This window comes from Strix aluco, chromosome Z (genome assembly GCF_031877795.1).
Source record: "Strix aluco isolate bStrAlu1 chromosome Z, bStrAlu1.hap1, whole genome shotgun sequence".
NCBI lineage: Eukaryota > Metazoa > Chordata > Aves > Strigiformes > Strigidae > Strix > Strix aluco.
The window spans coordinates 38,435,320-38,454,048 of NC_133971.1; the positions used below are offsets into that span (position 1 = coordinate 38,435,320).

Below are 18,729 nucleotides of genomic sequence, written 5' to 3' on the forward strand. Positions count from 1 at the left end.
CACTGTATAACTTATCTCTGTTTTACCTAAGAACTTAATATTAAAGGGTAACTGTGAGAGAATTTGTCCATTTTAAAGACAGTCCTGACAGGAATTCAGACAACTTATACCAAGGCTTATCTCATCATAAACACATTCTGGAATTCTGTCCTCTGTGGAAATATCACAGGTTAACCACCAGTGGATAGAGGTACCATGTAACAAGGCTGTCAAATGTAATGCCTCTAGCTCACACAAAATTGGGATTGTAGCAGAGATGAAATTTCAGACAAGTCAGATGACGATACTGGAACAGGCTAGTGCTGCTGATGTCAGAAGAACTAGAGAAGTCCCACATCAATGTAGGGAAACAAGTAATAATCTGAGACTTGCAAGCTCAGAAAAGGTCAGTGCTATGCTCCATGGAGAATGGCCTGAAGAAGACTTTGAAGTCAAGAATGACCAGTGCTTAATTGTGCTCTTCTGTTAAAGTAAAAAAAAAAAAAAAAAAAAAAGCTAATTGACTTAGTAGGTGATGCAGTGATGTGAAAGGACTTGAAAGGACTAGTGGCTTGAAAGGACTAGTAAGTAGGGTTGCTGTTCACCTTGTCCTGGTTTAGCTATGATAGGGTTAAGTTTCCCCAGCAGTAGGGGGAAGCTCTAGCCAGGTTATTCATATACCATGCTGACGTCACTTCTGGGCGCCCAAGCGTGGGAGCGCGGGAGAGTCGGTGAAGGCGCGTGTGTTATGCGATTCCTCTGCTCTCACTGCTGTATCGGTAGATATCTTGCTCTGTTCATTGTTATTACTGTTATTGTTATTGTTGTTGTTTGTTGTGTTGCCGTTGCACTGTTGCATTAAACCTCTCCTTATCTCAGCCCCGGGATTTTGTATTTCACTCCCTTTGTGGGGGAGGGGCAGCGGCCGCGTGGTCTCAGACCCCAGCAGGGACTAAACCACCACAACCTGCACCTTTAATAGAGGCTAATGTTGTGTTCAACTTGATCCAAGACAGATTGAACCAGTAAAGATACTTGTGCACAAAGGAGACAAGCATTCAGTAATGGGCTGTACACTTTTTATTAAGATATCAGTTCTCCAGCATCCTGTACTTCACTGTATTTTAGAAAATCTGGCCGGTATGTGCTCTTCTTTTCTGTAAATAAGCAGTTGAAGGACCTGAGAAAAAACACCTACAGCATTTATCTGAGTGAAAGAAGGAGGAAGGTGATGCTTGTTGTTCCTTCTGGTCTTGCACTGTACTTAACTCCACACAGTTTGGTGGATTCCTGTTCACATACTTCCTTCTTGTTCTGTGTGTTACGTATTCCCATTTGTCTTTTTGCAGTTTCTCTCCTTACTGGATGTGCTTTTCTGTGCTCTCTCCTGCTTTGAGAAATAAGACAGTGGTTTGGATGTTGAAAGAATAGAATAGCTCTAGTAACTATAATGCTTCTCACCTATAAGGAACTGTAGAAAGTTACTGTCTAGGGTTCAGAGCCTGTTTTAAAAGTTGTGTTCATTGTCAAATTACTAAGAATAGAGCAGGGGGAAAATTGTGTGCAGAGCTAATCAGAAAGAGTAAAAATGAGAAAGCAGAAGTAAGAAATTGCAGAGGCTTAAAAAAAAGTCCATTTAACTTTATGGTAAGAGGAAAATCAAGGAATGTGTTGCACCACTGTTCAGCAACAACGGATGGCATTATGAAGAGGTGGCCAAAGGTATTTCCTTCTTCTTTTCTCTCCCTCTCCCCCTCCCTCCCTCCCTCCCTCCCTCCCTCCCTCCCTCTCTTAGCTGCAAGTAGGTGGTCACCACGGTTAACATGGTGAAGTTGTAATGGCCTACCACAAAGAACATTATTGAGATAGCACTCCATGTAAAGGTTTTAGCTGATGAGATAGTTTGAGTGGGCTGCATTGGAGGATAATTAAAGGGCTGTACAGAGCAGGCTGATGAGAAAGCCAGGCTCTGCTATTCCAGTGGCTTACCTGCAGTTCCTGAGCCTGTGCTGTATGTCATCACTTACTAGAAAGCAAGTATGTAATCACATACTAGAAAGTATGACAAATTGCCATACTAAGCTAGGTTCTGTGTATGTATCCTGTGGATACAGGAAAAACTGTTGTTATTTTTTTTTTCAGTATATTGACACTTTCCCCAGCTATATTTTTAAGCAAGCTACAGAGGGAAAGGTGTGTAGATCAATATGCAGTAGAGTTGATTAGGAAAATTGTATTCTGAATAGTTGTGATTCACTGTCAGAATGAGTAGATGAACTGAACATGTTCCTTAGGAGTGAGTCTTGGGTTTGAAAATCAGTATTTTTAATATCAATCTGTGCTGAAACAGATTACATTTATTAAACGTGCAAATAATCACCATGTTGGGAGTGAATGCTTCTTTGCTGTAGAGCAAGATTAGAATTCCAAACAATCTTAGATTAGGTAACTTTATTTGAAAACAGGATGTGTTTCAGTCACCATAGGACTTGGTATTTAAGTGGCAAAAAATCAGCAACAGCATCTGGTCTAAGGCACAAATGCCTAAATGACTGGAGAGAGAGAAGTTATTGTGGATGACAAGTTGAGCATCAGTTGCAAGTAAATTGCTAAAAGTCTTCCTGAGCATTGCAGATAACCCTAGAGATTGCATGACATCTATCAGTCTGCTGGGCTTGTGCCTGACAAGATTTGGACGATGGTAAGCATCGAACTTTGGCTGTTACACTTCAGAAAAGTAGTACAGTGGCTGGAGTTAACTCCAGAAGACAGCAGTGCAACTTTTAAGAAGTTTTGAAAGGTTTGAGTTTCCACTAACGGACATTGCTTAGCTCAGAGGAGCATGAGGCTGAAGAGAAACATAATAATTGTGCCCAAGTAACTCTACCTCCTGCCTTGCCGTGGCAGAAAGGGAAAAACAGCCAGTATTCTCTGCCCATTGTGGAAAGGGCAAAAGAGTAATTACTCATTTGCAGCAAGAAGGTACAGATTAGATACAAAGATCTTCTTGTAGTAAGAATAGTGAAGCGTGGAAATTGCCTGAAGAATGAGTGGAGTCTCTCTGGGGGCATTCTAGGAACAAATATACATAATTTGTCAGAAAGGCTATAATCCTGCTATACTGACCTTTATAGATCTAAGGCTTTACATAGACGTCCTTCACGGTTTTTTGAGTTGCTGAGGAGAGGGGCTCCGAGGAGGAGGATAGCGGCGGGGGACCCTCCTGAAAGCATCAAAAACCCACGGCAAAACTGCAAGCTGTGAAGGCAGAAGCCCAGGGAAGAGGGAGAGCCTCAAGTCGCCTCCCCCCTGAGTGGGAAGAGTGAGCTGCCGCTAACGAGGGCGGCAGTGAGTCAGAGTGGGCGGAGACTGGAGTGACACCCCACGCCCCTCACGTACAAGAGCAGCCCCCTGGGAGCACGAGTGACCAGGAGCGCGAACAGGGCGGGCAAACAGGGCATGGCGCGGCAGTTTGCGCGGCAGTTTGCGTGGCAGTTTGCGCAGGCAGGGCGAGCGGACAGGGTGCAGTCTATCTCCGGGCTCTAGAGCCTATCTGAGCTAGTTTCTCTTATTGTCCTCCACGAGTAGACTGAACCATGGTCTCCACTCCGGTCAAAACCACCACCAGAAAGAACGTGACGACCCAGACGGAACTGCCATGCAAACATGCAGCGGTCCAGGTTCAGGGCTGCAGGGAGTGTCTGAGACTGTCAGTCCTGTTGGAAGGCACCAGTGATAACACCTGTGTGCGCTGTGATCAGCTGTATGACCTGCTCAGCCTGGTGGTGGAACTCAAAGGAGAGGTCACAAGATTAAGAAGTATTAGGGAGTGTGAAAGGGAACTTGATTGGTGGATAACACCCTAGCACCCCTAAAGCAACAGGAGCAAATGGAGGTTCCAAAGGAGGAAGGTAATCCCTCAACCTCTTGCTACCAGGCAGAAGGAGGGGACCTAAGAGATGGGGGAGGCTGGAAACAGGTCCCTGCTCGGGGAGGCAGGAAAATCCTCTCCCGACCTCCCTCACCTTCCATGGTGTCCGTCCACAACAGATTCAGGGCCCTGGAACTTCTGAGTGAGGAAGAGAAGGAGGAAGGAAATGAGACAAAGAAGGAGGAAGACCAAGGTCCACCAAGGCCGGGTCATTCTAGACCAGGTATTAAACCCAGTTCTAAAAAGAACCCCAGAAGAGTCATTGTAGTGGGTGACTCCATTCTGAGGGGTACCGAAGGCCCCATATGCAGACCGGACCTGTTTCATAGGGAAGTCTGCTGCCTCCCTGGGGCCCAGGTCAAGGACCTCAAAGCAAAACTCCCTGCTCTAGTGAGACCCAAGGACTACTACCCTCTCCTGGTCTTTCAAGTAGGTAGTGATGACATTACTAGGAGAAGTCCTAAAGCAATTAAGAGAGATTTCAGGTCCTTGGGGAAAGTGATTAAGGGGTCGGGGGCACAAATTGTGTTCTCCTCCATCCCTTCAGTTGTGGGGATGGATGAAAAAGAATACAGGAGAACTCAACAGATGAACTTGTGGCTCCAAGACTGGTGTTACCGTCAGGGCTTTGGATTTTTCAGTCATGGGTTGGTATACAGGGCACCAGACCATTTGGCATGAGATGGAATGCACCTGTCTCAGAGGGGGAAGAGGATCTTGGGGCAGGAGTTAGCTGGGCTCATTGACAGAGCTTTAAACTAGATTTGAAGGGGGAAGGGGGCAAAACATCAGCCCATCTGAAGTGCATGTATACCAATGCACACAGCATGGGTAACAAACAGGAGGAGCTTGAAACCATGATGAAACAGGAAAATTATGATGTGGCTATTACAGAAACATGGTGGGATGTTTCCCATGACTGGAGTGCGCCTGTTGAGGTCTACAAGCTCTTTAGAAGGGACAGACAAGGAAGGAGAGGTGGTGGGGTGGTGCTGTATGTTAGGGACTGTTACGATTGCTTTGAGTACAAGTGCAGTGAAGACAGGGTGGTGTGTCTGCGTTAGAATCAGGGGGAAGGCCAACAGGACAGATGTTGTAGTAGGAGTCTACTATAGGCCACCCAACCAGGACAGAGAGGTGGGTGAAATATTCTGTAGGTATTTAGGAGAAATTTCACGATTGCTTGCCCTTGTTCTTGTGGGAGACTTTAACTTCCCAGACATCTGCTGGAAATACAACACAGCAGAGCGAGACCAGTCCCGGAGATTCCTGGAATGTGTGGAGATAACTTCCTGACAAAACTGGTGAGAGAACCAACCAGAGAAGGTACCCTGCTGGATCTCCTCTTTGTGAACAGAGAAGGACTGGTGGATGATGTGGCGGTTGGAGGACGACTAGGGCACAGCGATCATGAAATAATAGAGTTCTCTATTCTTAGAGAGGCCAGGAGAGGGGGAAGCAGAACTGCCATCCTGGACTTCCAAAGGGCTGACTTTGTCATGTTTAGGCACCTGCTTGACAGGGTCCCTTGGGAGACAATCCTGAAGGGTATAGGGGTCCAGGAAGGCTGGGCACTCATTAAGAAGGAAGTGTTAATGGCTCAGGAACAGGCAGTCCCCAGGTGCTGTAAGAGAAGCCGGCGACAGAGAAGACCCCCTTGGCTGTAAAGGGAGCTTTGGTTGCAACTCAGGGAGAAAAGGAAAGTTTACAGCCTTTGGAAGAAGGGGCTAGCGACTCACAATGATTACAAAGAGGCTGTGAGGCTATGCAGGGCAGAAATCAGAAGATCTAAAGCCCAGCTGGAAATTAATCTGGCTTCAGCAATCAAGGACAACAAGAAATGTTTCTATAAGTATGTGAGCAGCAAAAGAAAGACCAGGGAGAGCCTCCATCCCCTGCTGGATGCGGGAGGAAACATGGTAACAAGTGATAAGGTGCTTAATGCCTTCTTTGCCTCAGTCTTTAATAGCAAGACTAGTTGTATTGAGGGAATCCAGCCTCCTCAGCCAGAAGACAGAGACTGGGAGAACGACCCCCCAGCAATCCAGGAGGAGACAGTCAGTGACCTACTGCATCACATAGACACACACAAGTCTATGGGACCGGATGGGATACACCCGAGGGTGCTGAAGGAGCTGGCTGAGGTGCTCGCCAAACTGCTTTCCATCATTTACCAGCAGTCCTGGCTGACCGGGGAGGTCCCGACAGATTGGAAATTGGCCAATGTGACGCCCATCTATAAGAAGGGTTGGAAGGACGATCCAGGAAATTACAGGCCTGTCAGCTTGACTTCGGTGCCTGGGAAGCTGATGGAGCAGCTCATCCTGAGTACCATCACACAACACATGTGGGACAACCAGATGATCAGGCCCAGTCAGCATGGGTTTGTGAAAGGCAGGTCCTGCTTGAGAAACCTGATCTCCTTCTATGACAGGGCAACCTGCTTATTGGATGAGGGAAAGGCTGTGGATGTAGTTTACCTTGACTTCATTAAGGCCTTTGACACCGTTTCCCACAGCATTCTCCTGGTGAAACTGGCTGCTCGCGGCTTGGATGGGCACACGCTTCGCTGGGTAAAAAACTGGCTGGATGGCCGGGCCCAAAGAGTTGTGGTGAATGGAGTTAAATCCAGTTGGCAGCCGATCACGAGTGGTGTCCCCCAGGGCTCGGTTTTGGGGCCACTTCTGTTTAACATCTTTATTGATGACCTAGACAAGGGAATCGAGTGCGCCCTCCGTAAGTTTGCAGATGACACCAAGTTGGGTGGGAGTGTTGATCTGCTCGAGGGTAGGGAGGCTCTGCAGAGAGACCTGGACAGGCTGGAGCGATGGGCTGAGGCCAACTGTAGGAGGTTCAATAAGGCCAAATGCCGGGTGCTGCACTTGGGCCACAACAACCCCCAGCAGCACTACAGGCTTGGGGAGCAGTGGCTGGAGAGCTGCCAGTCAGGGAGGGACCTGGGGGTGTTGATTGACAGCCGGCTGAACATGAGCCAGCAGTGTGCCCAGGTGGCCAAGAAGGCCAATGCCATCCTGGCTTGCATCAGCAATAGCGTGGCCAGCAGGGACAGGGAAGTGATCTTACCCCTGTACTTGGCACTGGTGAGGCCGCACCTCGATGACTGTGTTCAGTTTTGGGCCCCTCACTACAAAAAGGACATTGAATGACTCGAGCGTGTCCAGAGAAGGGCAACGAAGCTGGTGAAGGGTCTGGAGCACAGGTCGTACGAGGAGCGGCTGAGGGAACTGGGGTTGTTTAGTCTGGAGAAGAGGAGGCTGAGGGGAGACCTCATCGCCCTCTACAACTACCTGAAAGGAGGTTGCAGAGAGCTGGGGATGAGTCTCTTGAACCAAGTAATGAGTGATGAGACAAGAGGGAATGGCCTCAAGTTGTGCCAGGGAAGGTTTAGACTGGATATCAGGAAGCATTTCTTTACAGAACGGGTTGTTAGGCGTTGGAATGGGCTGCCCAGGGCAGTGGTGGAGTCCCCATCCCTGGAGGTGTTTAAGAGTAGGGTCGACTTAGCGCTGAGGGATATGGTGTAGTTGGGAACTGTCAGTGTTAGGTTAATGGTTGGACTAGATGATCTTCAAGGTCCTTTCCAACCTAGATGATTCTGTGATTTGGTTTTTTAGATAATGGGGAACATCTCGTCTAGCTATTTTGACTGGTTTTTGTGTTTTTCACCAGCTCCTGCAGAATCTCACTTACAGTGACAAGATGACGGTGTTATTTGTCTACAATGGACCTTTTATGTTGGAGTCAAACAAATGGGACTTAAAGTCTTTCTGTAGGCGGCGGCGGCGACTTGGAAGGATGGATGAGCAGTGATACATATATATATATATAATGTTTTTGTAGAACTTTTTGCAACATCAGGCTTTCAGGACTTCAGAAATTGTGAAAGATGAGAACCTGCAAAGAATTGATGATTAAGAACTTTGATTTTTAAGACTTGTGTTAGAAGTGTTTGGTTTTGAAGTTTGATTTGAAGTCCGTGATGTTTTTACAAATCTTTCATAGCAGCGTCTTCAAAGAACCTACTTTTTTTCCAATAGTATTTTTAAATAAAAAGGAAGTTTCTTGTATTTTGCTATTTTATTAGTAATGTAGCATCAGAAGTACAGTTAATTTTTCTAGGTTATACTGGACTAATTCTATGTCTGTTTTTTCTCTTCCCCGCCCTGCCCCCCAAATTGGAATTCACTTTTGGTAAATAGTGTTCCCCTACCACAGCTAAGGATGTTCCTCAGACTTTTCCTATTGAAATGGAAACTTTCTGAGTGAATGAAGATGATGATGTGCAAGAAGAGAATGGAGTTCGCAAGTACCTGTGCATTGGTTTTGTGAAAATACACCTGAAGTTAATATAAAGAATATACTATTTGTTAGAGTAATATAATTTATTATTGTTATTTATTGTTGTTGAGCTAATGCTCCATTTTTTTCTTCCCGGAAGGATAAGGTCTTTATTTTTCTAGCAAGTCTCTCTCAGCAAAGAGACTGACTGACAAAGAGCCAGGTGTTTTTGAAACAATGAGCTAGTTAGCTTGCAGAAGTGAAACTGAGCAATATATCACTTTTTTTTGGTTTTTTTAAGTAAAACTGGTGTGGTTTTTGGTGATAGATGGAATAAATAGTCCTGCTGATTTCACATGTAGGTTAAAACCAGGAGGCTTTTACAAGGCTTCGGCTGCATTGGAGTGGTTGTATACACAGTGGCTTTTCAAAAGATAGCCATAAAATTAACTAGCGGGGTTTTGGCCATAGCTGTTAAGCATTTGAAAGTAGATGTTATCAGCAGAATGCTGAATACTTAAAATAAAATCCAATTATTTAGTTAACTATAAATAAAAATTAATACTGAATTGTGAAGAGTAAAGAAATGAAAACTAATTGGTATGTAGAATGTATGTAAAAATGCTGGAGTCCCAGGACACCATCTGAAAAAATGCAGTATCCTTGTTTTCACGAGGAGAGTAGCCTTCAATAGAATTTTATATAAAATTTGGTGTCCACTTCATTTTGAGTGGGAGTTTTTCTTAACAGCATCCTGTCAGTGAACTTTGCCAATGGAATTGAGATGCCAGGCTTTTTACATTAGAATGTTAGAGATAAAATAACCTGCTGCAAAATAGAACCTAGGATCTGAAAGGTTCCAGATATTAAAAGTTAAATACTATAATTGTTTTGAGTAGACAAGCCTTCAAGGGAATAGAGAAGTACACATTCTTATATCACAGGCCACTGTTATCAATGGAGCTCCATCTGACTGTGAAATGAGTTCCTGGACTAAGTTCCATGAGGATTAGTGTCCATACACAAATATTTGACAGAAGAACTAAAAAGAGTGTGGAAACTTGGGCTGTAGTCCAGGGATTGAGTGGGCCAGCAGAGTATCCTCGACTTCATTGAGGCTACAGGCCTATCCGTCCACCGTATTGCAAGATCTGGGTTTTAAATGTGTTCTTTGATCTTCAAAATACTTGGATTCTCATAACCCTAAGATTTGGGGGGTTTTCTTAAATTGAATGCAAGAACATACATTTTGTTTAGTCTCTGAGGATCACTATATGAAAAATGCAATTTGTTTTCAGTGTCTAAATTAGTGAAACTACTTACATGAACACATGTTAGGACTCAATTCTTCTATGGCTAGACAACACTGACTATTCTTAATACTGTCATCTTAGACCTTGTGGTATTTCTTCCTAGAATTCAGTTCCTTTCTCATGTTTCAGGCTGAGGTTTGAAATGTAAGTCTGACTTATTTCAAGAGTCTGGCACTTCAGATCCTGTCTCAAAAAGTATGTCTTCTGGATACGTGCCTGCCACTGCAGAAGTGTGGCAACGGGCTTGTGGGTGTTTGCTTTTTCCTTGGAGGTCTGTCAAGTATTGACCTGAGGTCCTGATTTTGATGTATCTGGCTACAATCTTAATATTGCACTGTGATTCATATTACCTTACTCCAGGCAGTGTAATAAGCTACCAAACCGTACCACTGTCATGTTACTGACCAATAGAGCTTCACTATCCAGCAGTTCTGCTAGCTAAAGCCTTTAAAAAGGAACCGTAAAACCAATTTCGTATATAAAATCAACCATTGCTATTTGCAAATGGGCTATACAACATGACTCTGTGCCTCCCATACACATGTTCCTGTTAGCCACCTAATTCCTGACAGGTGCGTCCCGTCCACATACAGATATGTTCTGCCTTAAAAGGAAGTCTTTTGGACTGGATAGTGTATTCAGCCATGAAAATCCACACTGAGTAGCTTAGTGTAGCTACAGCGTTATTTAGCATTCCTTACCCGCATTGTAGGGTCCTTCCATGCTGCCAGCTTTCTTGCTGTTCCTTATGCTTTGCTACTGCTGTTCAGCTCCTCAGGGACTCTTGCTATAAAAACCCGTGGAATTAATTTCAGTGTAACTTTGAGAAGGGGAAGGGGAATGAGTGGGAGTTTAGGTTAAATATATATGTAGTATCCAACTTTTTCTGCTGACTAGACAGGACCTTTCAAAAATGTAGAAGTGGAAAGACCCCAAATAGTCCTGTCAGCTGAAGTCTAAATAGAGCTTTCTCCCAAAAATACTTTTCCCTGTTGTTTAGACAGCTGAAGACTATGGGAAAGATCCTCTTCCACCACCATCTGCAGTTCTGACAAACATCTGTGTCTACTCATGTGCTGAGACAAAGAGAGAAGGCAGCATGGAAATTGTGACTTTGAGAAATAAAAAGATCTTGAGAAACCAAATACTGAAAAGCACTTATACGTCACCTTTTACTGTATTTTATGACTGTAAATGGCACTCGTGTGTGTTATGTTATTGTTAAGTAGGAGAGATTGCTTAGATGAAGCAGCAGACTAGAATGAGGAGGGAGCCTTGCACAACTACAGTGCTTTTAACATGCTTACATGAAGCTTAGGTTTTTATTGGAAGAAAATAAACGAGGCCTGTTAAGGCTCTTGCTGACTGGGAGCATCTATTCTCCAGGCTTTGGAGTTTGCAAGAGATGATGAGACACACAGAGCTGATCTGGGCTGCAGGATGCTTATGGAAAAGGATGGTGGTTGCTCTTTAGAGACCAGGACAGGCACCTGCTCCAGGCCTGATCACAAGTTTTACTTAAGAGTTAACACTACTGGAGGCTCTTGTGTATGGTTCATGCCAAGATGCCCTCTCTTTTCTGAGCTCTCTGGCTGATGCTTCCTTTCTAGAAGCTTCTGGACCATCTTCAAACACTGCTTCCTGTGGATTGTGGAAACTGACTTGGGTTTCTTCCATGAGCCTGCAGTTACCTGCTTGTTCCCTTAGTAAGGCTTCTTAATTTTCTGAACATCTCTAACTAATAGGTCTTAATTTTCACCTTCTTTGCCTGTTTCACATGTCATTCCATAGTGTTTTCTTGAAAGCAAAGCATTGGAGCAAACAGATACATAAGATGTGAAATTTGCCATTCTGTTTTACAGATACCTGCATAACATTAACATTGTCTAATACTGCTATGCTGTCCACACTTAGGCTTTGGGTAGTGGGGTTTACCTGGGGGAGGGAAGGACATGTGAGAAGATCTAGAATTCAAGATGTTCAAGTGTTTGCTAAGCTGAGCAGGGGTGCTGTGGCTATCCGTGGGGGCTGGCTAGGGGATGGTCTCACATAGTACAAAATTCCTTCTCTTGTCCCTGCACCCCACAACCTTCATCCAACACCACCTTTGCTGGGGAAGGAACACGACACTGAGGTGAAGGGCTATATTGTCTCAGCAATACCTAGTAACTACATCAGTATGTATTGTAATTTTATGGAAGCTGTTTTGATGTTGCATGCATCATTGCCCTGTCCTCTCTCCTGTCTTCATTTGGCCTGCTGCTTGAAAGGTGCACTGTAGTTTCTTTTGATTTGATTGGCACAATATCTGATGGGAGGTGTCTGGCAGGAGGCATGGGAAGGGGGGGGTGGGGGGAACCTTGGCATTCTAGCTTCACTGTAAATAACTTTGAGCCAGAATTACTCTCTTCAGTTCTGACTCACTGAAACACAATGTCCAAAATAATTTTTCCTAGAACTTTTTGTTACAGAAGCATTTTTTTCCCAGTACTGTGCTAATTAAGAATAAACCCAGGATTCAGTACATCATAATTTGGAGAGGAAGGAGATGGGGAAGTGAATTAAATCCACCTCTGCTCCAAGAAAATTCCTCTTCCTGTACTAGCCTAAACATCTGAAAGTCGTAGGGGTTGCACTCACAGACTAGACTTGCCAAGAGCCACTCCTCTGTGAGGCTCAGTGATCAGCTGTCCTTTGCGTATTAGGACAGCCTGGATGAAAAGCAGTGTTTTGTATTCAGGGGGTGATTTAGTAGTTACTGCATTTTACTTCATTAAGTAGTTCATTTAGTAGTTACTGCTAACTACCCATTGACAAGACTGAACTGTTAAACAGGAGAGGGGAGACGAGTGCGGGAACCAGATGTGTTTAGCTTTCCAGGCACCACTGTGTCAGGGTGGAAAGCCAGCATGGAAAACAAAAGGCAAGTAGCAACATCAGAGACAGAAGGTAAAAGAAGTGATAACCAGCACTATAGCAGCCGACATGTTGACATGGCGTTGTGTGGCTCAGCTCTCCCAATGATGCAATCCCCGGCCAGTAGTTCCCATCTTTCTGCTTTCCACCAGATTCCAGCAGCTTTTCTCAACTATTCTGCTCCCCAGTTGCTCTCAAAGTAATTTTCCAGTTGTCTGGTCTTGTGCTGATCTATTATTCTCGCTAAGCCAGTGGGTTTTTGACAGTTGTACTGCTTTTAGCTATTGCTGAGCAGTGATTGCACAGCATCAAGGCCTTTCCTGTTTCTCACGCTGCTCTGCCAGCATAAGGAGTTTACAAGAAGTTGGGAGGAGACACCGCTGGGACAGCTGACACCAACTGACCAAAGGGATATCCCATGCCATATGACATCGTGCTCAGCAGTAAAATCTGGGGGAGGAAGGAGGGACATTTGGAGTTAGTCTTCCAAAGTAATGTGTGGTGGTCACCTGCTTTTCTGGAGAAATGTCTGAACACCTGCCTGCCAATTGGAATCAGTGAATGAATTCCTTATTTTGACTTCCTTGTGCACACAGCTTTTGCTTTCCCTATTAAACTGTCTTTGTCTCAACCCAGGAGGTTTCTCACTTGTACTCTTCTGATTCTCTGACCCATACCCTTGGGGGAGAGTGAGTGGCTGGCTGGCTGGGGCTGAGCTGGTGCCCAGGGTTACCCCACAACATCAGTATATGTTAGTCTCAAAACATGACAGTATTCATGTCATTAGCTAGAGTTTAGTATTGTAAATTATTCTTGTCAATTATTGCACCTGGTAGTACATGAAGTCGTGGCAAATATGCCCAGTGTGTATTTGTGGAAGAGCAAGGCATCATCTTGCAGACTGCCAACTTATTTGGGAAGTAAGCTGGAAAGGAATGACAAAATTCACTTTGTTGGGGATAAGGAACCATGCACAATGGTGGACAAAGCTGGTTTTGCATGAAGGAGGGAACAGATGAAAACTGAGAAGATGGTGGCGAAAGGTATCAGGGAGCCGTGAAAAAGAGCAGCGCAGATGACATGTAACATGCAGGCACAGGTAACATGCAACATGGATGGCTCAAAGTAAATACATGCTTTAAAGAAATCAGGATCATGTAATTCAAAGGGGAAAAGTCTCCAATTCTCCTGTCCCCAGTTTGTAATCAAAGTTGTAGACTGTGAACATTATGCTGCTTGATCTTGACTGCAATCCGCTAGCACTGGTTTAATTCAGTTTGGGACACGCAATAGGTTTTTCACGGACAACAAACGTTTGGTTGGTTTAGTTGGGGTTTTTTTGCTGGGGTATTTTCTGTTGTTGGTTTTCCTGAAGAATTACAAACAGAGTAAATCCAAAGCAGATGATCAGTGCAAGGAGTACAAAGGCACTTGCTCTCAGACACCACCAACAGTATTGGCCCCACTCTGTGCTGCTGCAGTGATGCTTAAAAGGTATGTTCATGTGAAAAGCCACTGATGTTACAGTTTTCTATGGGCCTGAGTGGCTGAGGAATCTTGATCCACTTCATGTCTTCTTCTCAGCCCAGTTGTGCTGTTGTTCATTAAGGATTTTTTTGGTCAGAACTTTTGTAGTATTTAAAATACACTTTGCTGTATAAAATGTACTGCTAATGAAAATTTATTGGAGTAAGTTATATTGGGAGAATCTCCTTTATTTCATTTTGAAGGAGTTTACAGTAAGGCTGTCCCCCTTGAAATGTTTCAGTTAAAAAATAATACCTCTGAGAAAAATGGTTCATTGGACATAAGAACTGAATGTAGCTTAGCTTCTAGGTAAGGCCTGTATTGACTTTCTATAATCCAGTAAAACATAGACAGTGATTTACCTCCAGCATTGCATAGACTAATAACACAATTGTGGTTTTCTCTGGTATGCTGGGTTTGTGTGTGGTGGGGTTTTGATAGCGGGGGGGGGGGGGGGGGGGGGGCACTACAGCAGTGGCCCCCTGTGAGAAGCTTCTCAGAGCTCCTCCACCTCCAAGTCAGACCCGCCTTTTCACCAAGGCTGGGCCAATTAGTGACGGTGGCTGAAGCTCTGCGAAAAACATATTTAAGAGGGGGAACCTGCTGAGGAGGAGTTGGGAGTTGTGAGGTGGAGTTGTGAAGGAGACAGCTATGCAAACACCAAGGTCAGTGGAAGAAATGAGGGGAGGAGGTGCACCTGGAACAGAGACTCCCAGGCAGCACATGGAGAGACAACAGGCTGCCCCCCCAACCACCCGTGGAGGTCCACGTGGAGCAGATGTCCACCTGGAGGACCCCACACCAGAGCAGGTGGCTGTGCCTGAAGAAGTCCGGGACTGAGGGAAGTCCACGCTGTTGTAGTTTGGCTCTGGGAGGACTGCAACGTGTGAGAGGGACCACACTGGAGCAACTCAGGAAGAGTTTGCAGCCTTTGAGAAGGACTCATGTCGCAGAAAGTTCATGGAGGACTGTCTCCCATGAGAGGGACCCCATGCTGGAGCAGGGGAAGGCTGCAAGAAGTCCTCTTCCTAAGGAGGAAGGAGTGGTGGGACTGACCACAACCCCCATCCCCTGTCCCCCTGCACTGCTGGTGGGCAGGAGTTGGAGAAATCAGGAGCAAAGCTGAACCCAGGAAAAAAGGAGGGGTGGGGAGAAAGTGTTTTTAAGATGTGGTAATGCTTCTTACTGTCCTACTCTGTCTGCTAAGTGGTGTTGTTAGTGTTTGAAATAAATTGATGTTCTTTTTCTTCCCCTAACGAGTCTGTCTTTTGCCTGTGACCATAACGGGTGTGAGTCATCCCTCCCTGTCCTTATCGTGATTCCTGAGCCTTTTTTCTTTACTTTCTCCTTCCCATTCCTGAGGGGGAAGGGGTGAGCAAGCAGCTGTGTGGTGCTCAGTTGCCTTCTGGGCTCAAATCAGGGCATCTGGGTGTGTTTTTTTGACAGGGCAGTTAAGCATGCCTTTTCATAGGCTCTCAGAAGTCTTCAGCTTGGAAACACTATTCAAGGCCACTAAAGCAGTGGTTGACACCAGAAGAGCCCAAACCTCTACATGTGGTCTCTCCAGGGAGCTTTCATGTAAGTTACACTGGCATCTCCTGAAACATCTGCTGCTCTCTTTCTGGCCGCTGCCCATTAGCCAGAAGAGGAAGAAGAAGGCATTTGGAAAGCCCAAGACTTCTGTGCACCGTTTTAGCACAATGTCAGGAGGGCTTTGACATTGTGCTCTTTCTCCATGCATTCTGAATTCCCATAGGGCTTTCTTGGATCTTGGGATGGTAAGCTGTCCTTACCTACTTACTCAGTGATTCTCCTAGTCCTGTAGTTTACACACTCCATTTCCTTTGTACCTGATGTTCAGCTGTGTGGACATCCAGGTGTTGCTTTGATTGGCATTAACATGGTCTAAGAGGCACCAGACAATACTGAAACAGAGTCTGATGGCTTTTGATATGAAAAGCAATACAATGTTTATCGGTTGTTAAGTGGGGACCACAAGCCAGTAAAAAACAGTAACAGTTGTAGCAACTTCAAAAATACAGACTGAAGACAACAGGGACTCCACTCTCTCACCCCAAAAGGTATACATGAGCTCCATATAGAGGTACATGAACTGAAAAAATACAATGTGTAATAATACTGAAACAAGTGTCTATTAAGGATTAGAACTGATGCCGGTCAAGACCTTCCTTTTTTGAAATGGGAAGATTTCCATAATACCTGTGGAAGTGTTTGAGGAGGTATTTTAGGGAACATGGCGTTTCTCCGTTTAGTAGAGCATGGCACTGAAAGCATGGTTGCTGCAAAATTCTTGCCATTGGGAAAGCTTCCCCTGCTTTAAGGCAGTCCCTTACAAAGGACTTGGGTAAGTACATTGTTCTGACAATTCTGACTTTGCATTAAGTTATTGTTGATGTAATTTGCCAGATGTGGCTGGGAGGTGCAAGGAGCTCAACCTGGAAGAGATTTTGTTTCCAAAGTCAAAGCCATTGAGAAAGTAGCTGCTGTTATGGGGCTCTGATGCAGAAAGGAAACCTCACTGACTCCTTAGCCCTGAAAGAGTGAGTGCTGAACAACATTGTTTTAAGCTCTCGTGGAGGCGAAAGTCATTCTAGTCACCCTAGCAGGCAGGTTCAGAAAGCCACCCTTGCATGTGGCTTTCTGAACCACTCTGTAGGCATTTAACTGGACTTTTATGGCATTTTATGTCATGTTTCCATTCTTCTGACCTTGAAAGACAAGAGAAATGAAAATTCACCTTGTAGAAATTGTGTTCTCTCTATCAGTTGGTCTGTGTTGAGGGTCACATCTCCCCATGTCACTGTGGAACTCTGCCAGCATCCACTGGGGTGCACCCAGTCTTCGCATGTTGTACCTATTCCAGCCAAAATTTACATCACTCCTGGCAAAGACTATTCTGTAGAGTGTATTAGATCTCAGTGGCTGGAAACATCTTTCTAAGGCTAAGGTCTTCTCTACACTGGAAGATTTTGGTAGCTGTTCCAATTAGAGCACTAAAGACAAATATTAAAGGGTTTAAGGTGAAGAATGATACATTTATGGAAAGTCTTTTATGATGGGATTGCAGGGGAATGAGGCCAATGCCACAGTCCTGTGTCCCTTATTCTTAAAATCAATGACAAGCTAAAAAAAGAAAACCCTGTGCTGAATTTGTTGTATCTGTCCTTTGGCCATCCAACCTGAGAACAGAAAACTCCAGCTCAGCAAGTCAAATCTGGAGGCTGCTTACAAGTTTTTTCCAGATGCAGATGGCACGCTTCCACCCCTCTGTCTCTGCCGGCATTGCTGGAGGGTTACATATTCCCTTGGACCCAGGGTCTCTGCTTGCAGTCACACCCTAGCACTGTTCCCATGTACCAGGTTAAGTTAGTTCGTGTAAGTAGTTGCTTTTAGCAACCATAATGTCAGTGACTGTAAATGTCAGTGAACTTTTTGGCACAGGGTTCCTTGCCTTTCCCTCCTTCAGAGGCTGAGTGGATGGTTTTTTTCTCCTTACATGAGCAACCCCTCCAAACCAATGGAAATCTCAAGGCAGCAGTGTGGCTGTGCAGGCTGAAGCATCATTAGCTTGTGGAGCAGCTGCATGGGGTGAGGGACAGCACCAGTTTGAGCTCAAAAGCCAGTGAGCAATGGGAGAGGGACTTCCTGGGAGCGGGGGCATGCTGGTGAGGGGACACTTTTCTCCCACTGCAGGTTATGTCTGTCTCCCTGCAGTGTCGGCAGAAGGAATAGCTGTGAAAACACCTGTGAAAAGCAGAGAAACAAGACCCAAGCAAATAATGACTAGCAACACTAAGACCTTTGAAGCTGGTTCATACACCACTCAACTCATGGATTTCATCATGTACAGCAGTACTTTTTTCATTATCATTTGGACTGGTTTACACAACCACTGCTTGACTCCAATAATTCAAAACAACATGAAGGGTTTTTTTATTCCTTTTTTCTTTATTTGGAGAATATATATATACATATATACAAAAACATCTATGCCTACTTTTTTTTTTCCTTTTCTTTTTTTTACAATTTCATGTGATTTACAAAACAGGACAGCAAAATAACTTATAAAGGATACGAATACTGTACAAAAATAAAACTGATTAAACTGTTGGTAGTTGGTATTTTACAGTGTTACAGATCACTAGTTTGTAAAACAGCATTTTGAAGTGTGTGTCCAGTCTGGTGTATGCTGGGCTAAGTCCATCTGCAAACTGAAAACAGATCTGTAATACAGGTCATGAAAAACTGTTCAAAGAAGAAATATGTTGTATAGCATACCTTTAAAGCCATGAATTCTCTATAGTAATGGGCTTTCTTAACCAAGGAGAAGAGCTGTCCTAACTTCAGCACTATTAAGTATTTCCAAAATAGTACAAGTACATACGGTATTAGAGAACCTGGTTTTCCTTTTCTTTTCCAACACTTGCAACATTCTTCAAAACTTAACTTCAAGATGCAAAGAACTAACCTGCAGTTTGTTTTATGTGTTAGAGCCATCATTTTCTTTTACTAAAAGAAGAATCCCCAAATGAAAAAAACAGTGAAACGAAATCTCCAAACCTGATTATTCCCGAGTATTCTGTTAGTGGCTAGTGAATAGCATTAACCCCATCTGTCCAATGCTGAAATACAGTATATGTTAGGGCAAATGGATTACCATTTAGGAAGGTTTTTTTCAGAAACAGGATCTTATCACAATGACAACACGTGCCTGTACATCCCATTGTCCCGTAGATGAAAGTA

The 18,729-nt window shown here is 44.5% G+C and overlaps 1 protein-coding gene across 6 annotated transcripts in view; it reads left to right on the forward strand.

Moving 5' to 3' along the window:
* The window catches only part of SMC5 (structural maintenance of chromosomes 5), a 75,892-nt gene extending 57,920 nt beyond the window's left edge, over positions 1 to 17,972 (forward strand). For 5 of the 6 annotated variants that reach the window (XM_074813178.1, XM_074813177.1, XM_074813181.1 and 2 more), the window contains one exon: positions 7,601 to 13,069. In XM_074813178.1, coding sequence (XP_074669279.1) covers positions 7,601 to 7,741 — 141 coding nt within the window. In that variant the 3' untranslated portion in view covers positions 7,742 to 13,069. Of the gene's footprint in view, positions 1 to 7,600; positions 13,070 to 17,700 lie in introns of those variants that run through there. The other variant, XM_074813179.1, reaches the window with a different exon arrangement.
* Positions 17,973 to 18,729: the final 757 nt, after the last annotated feature.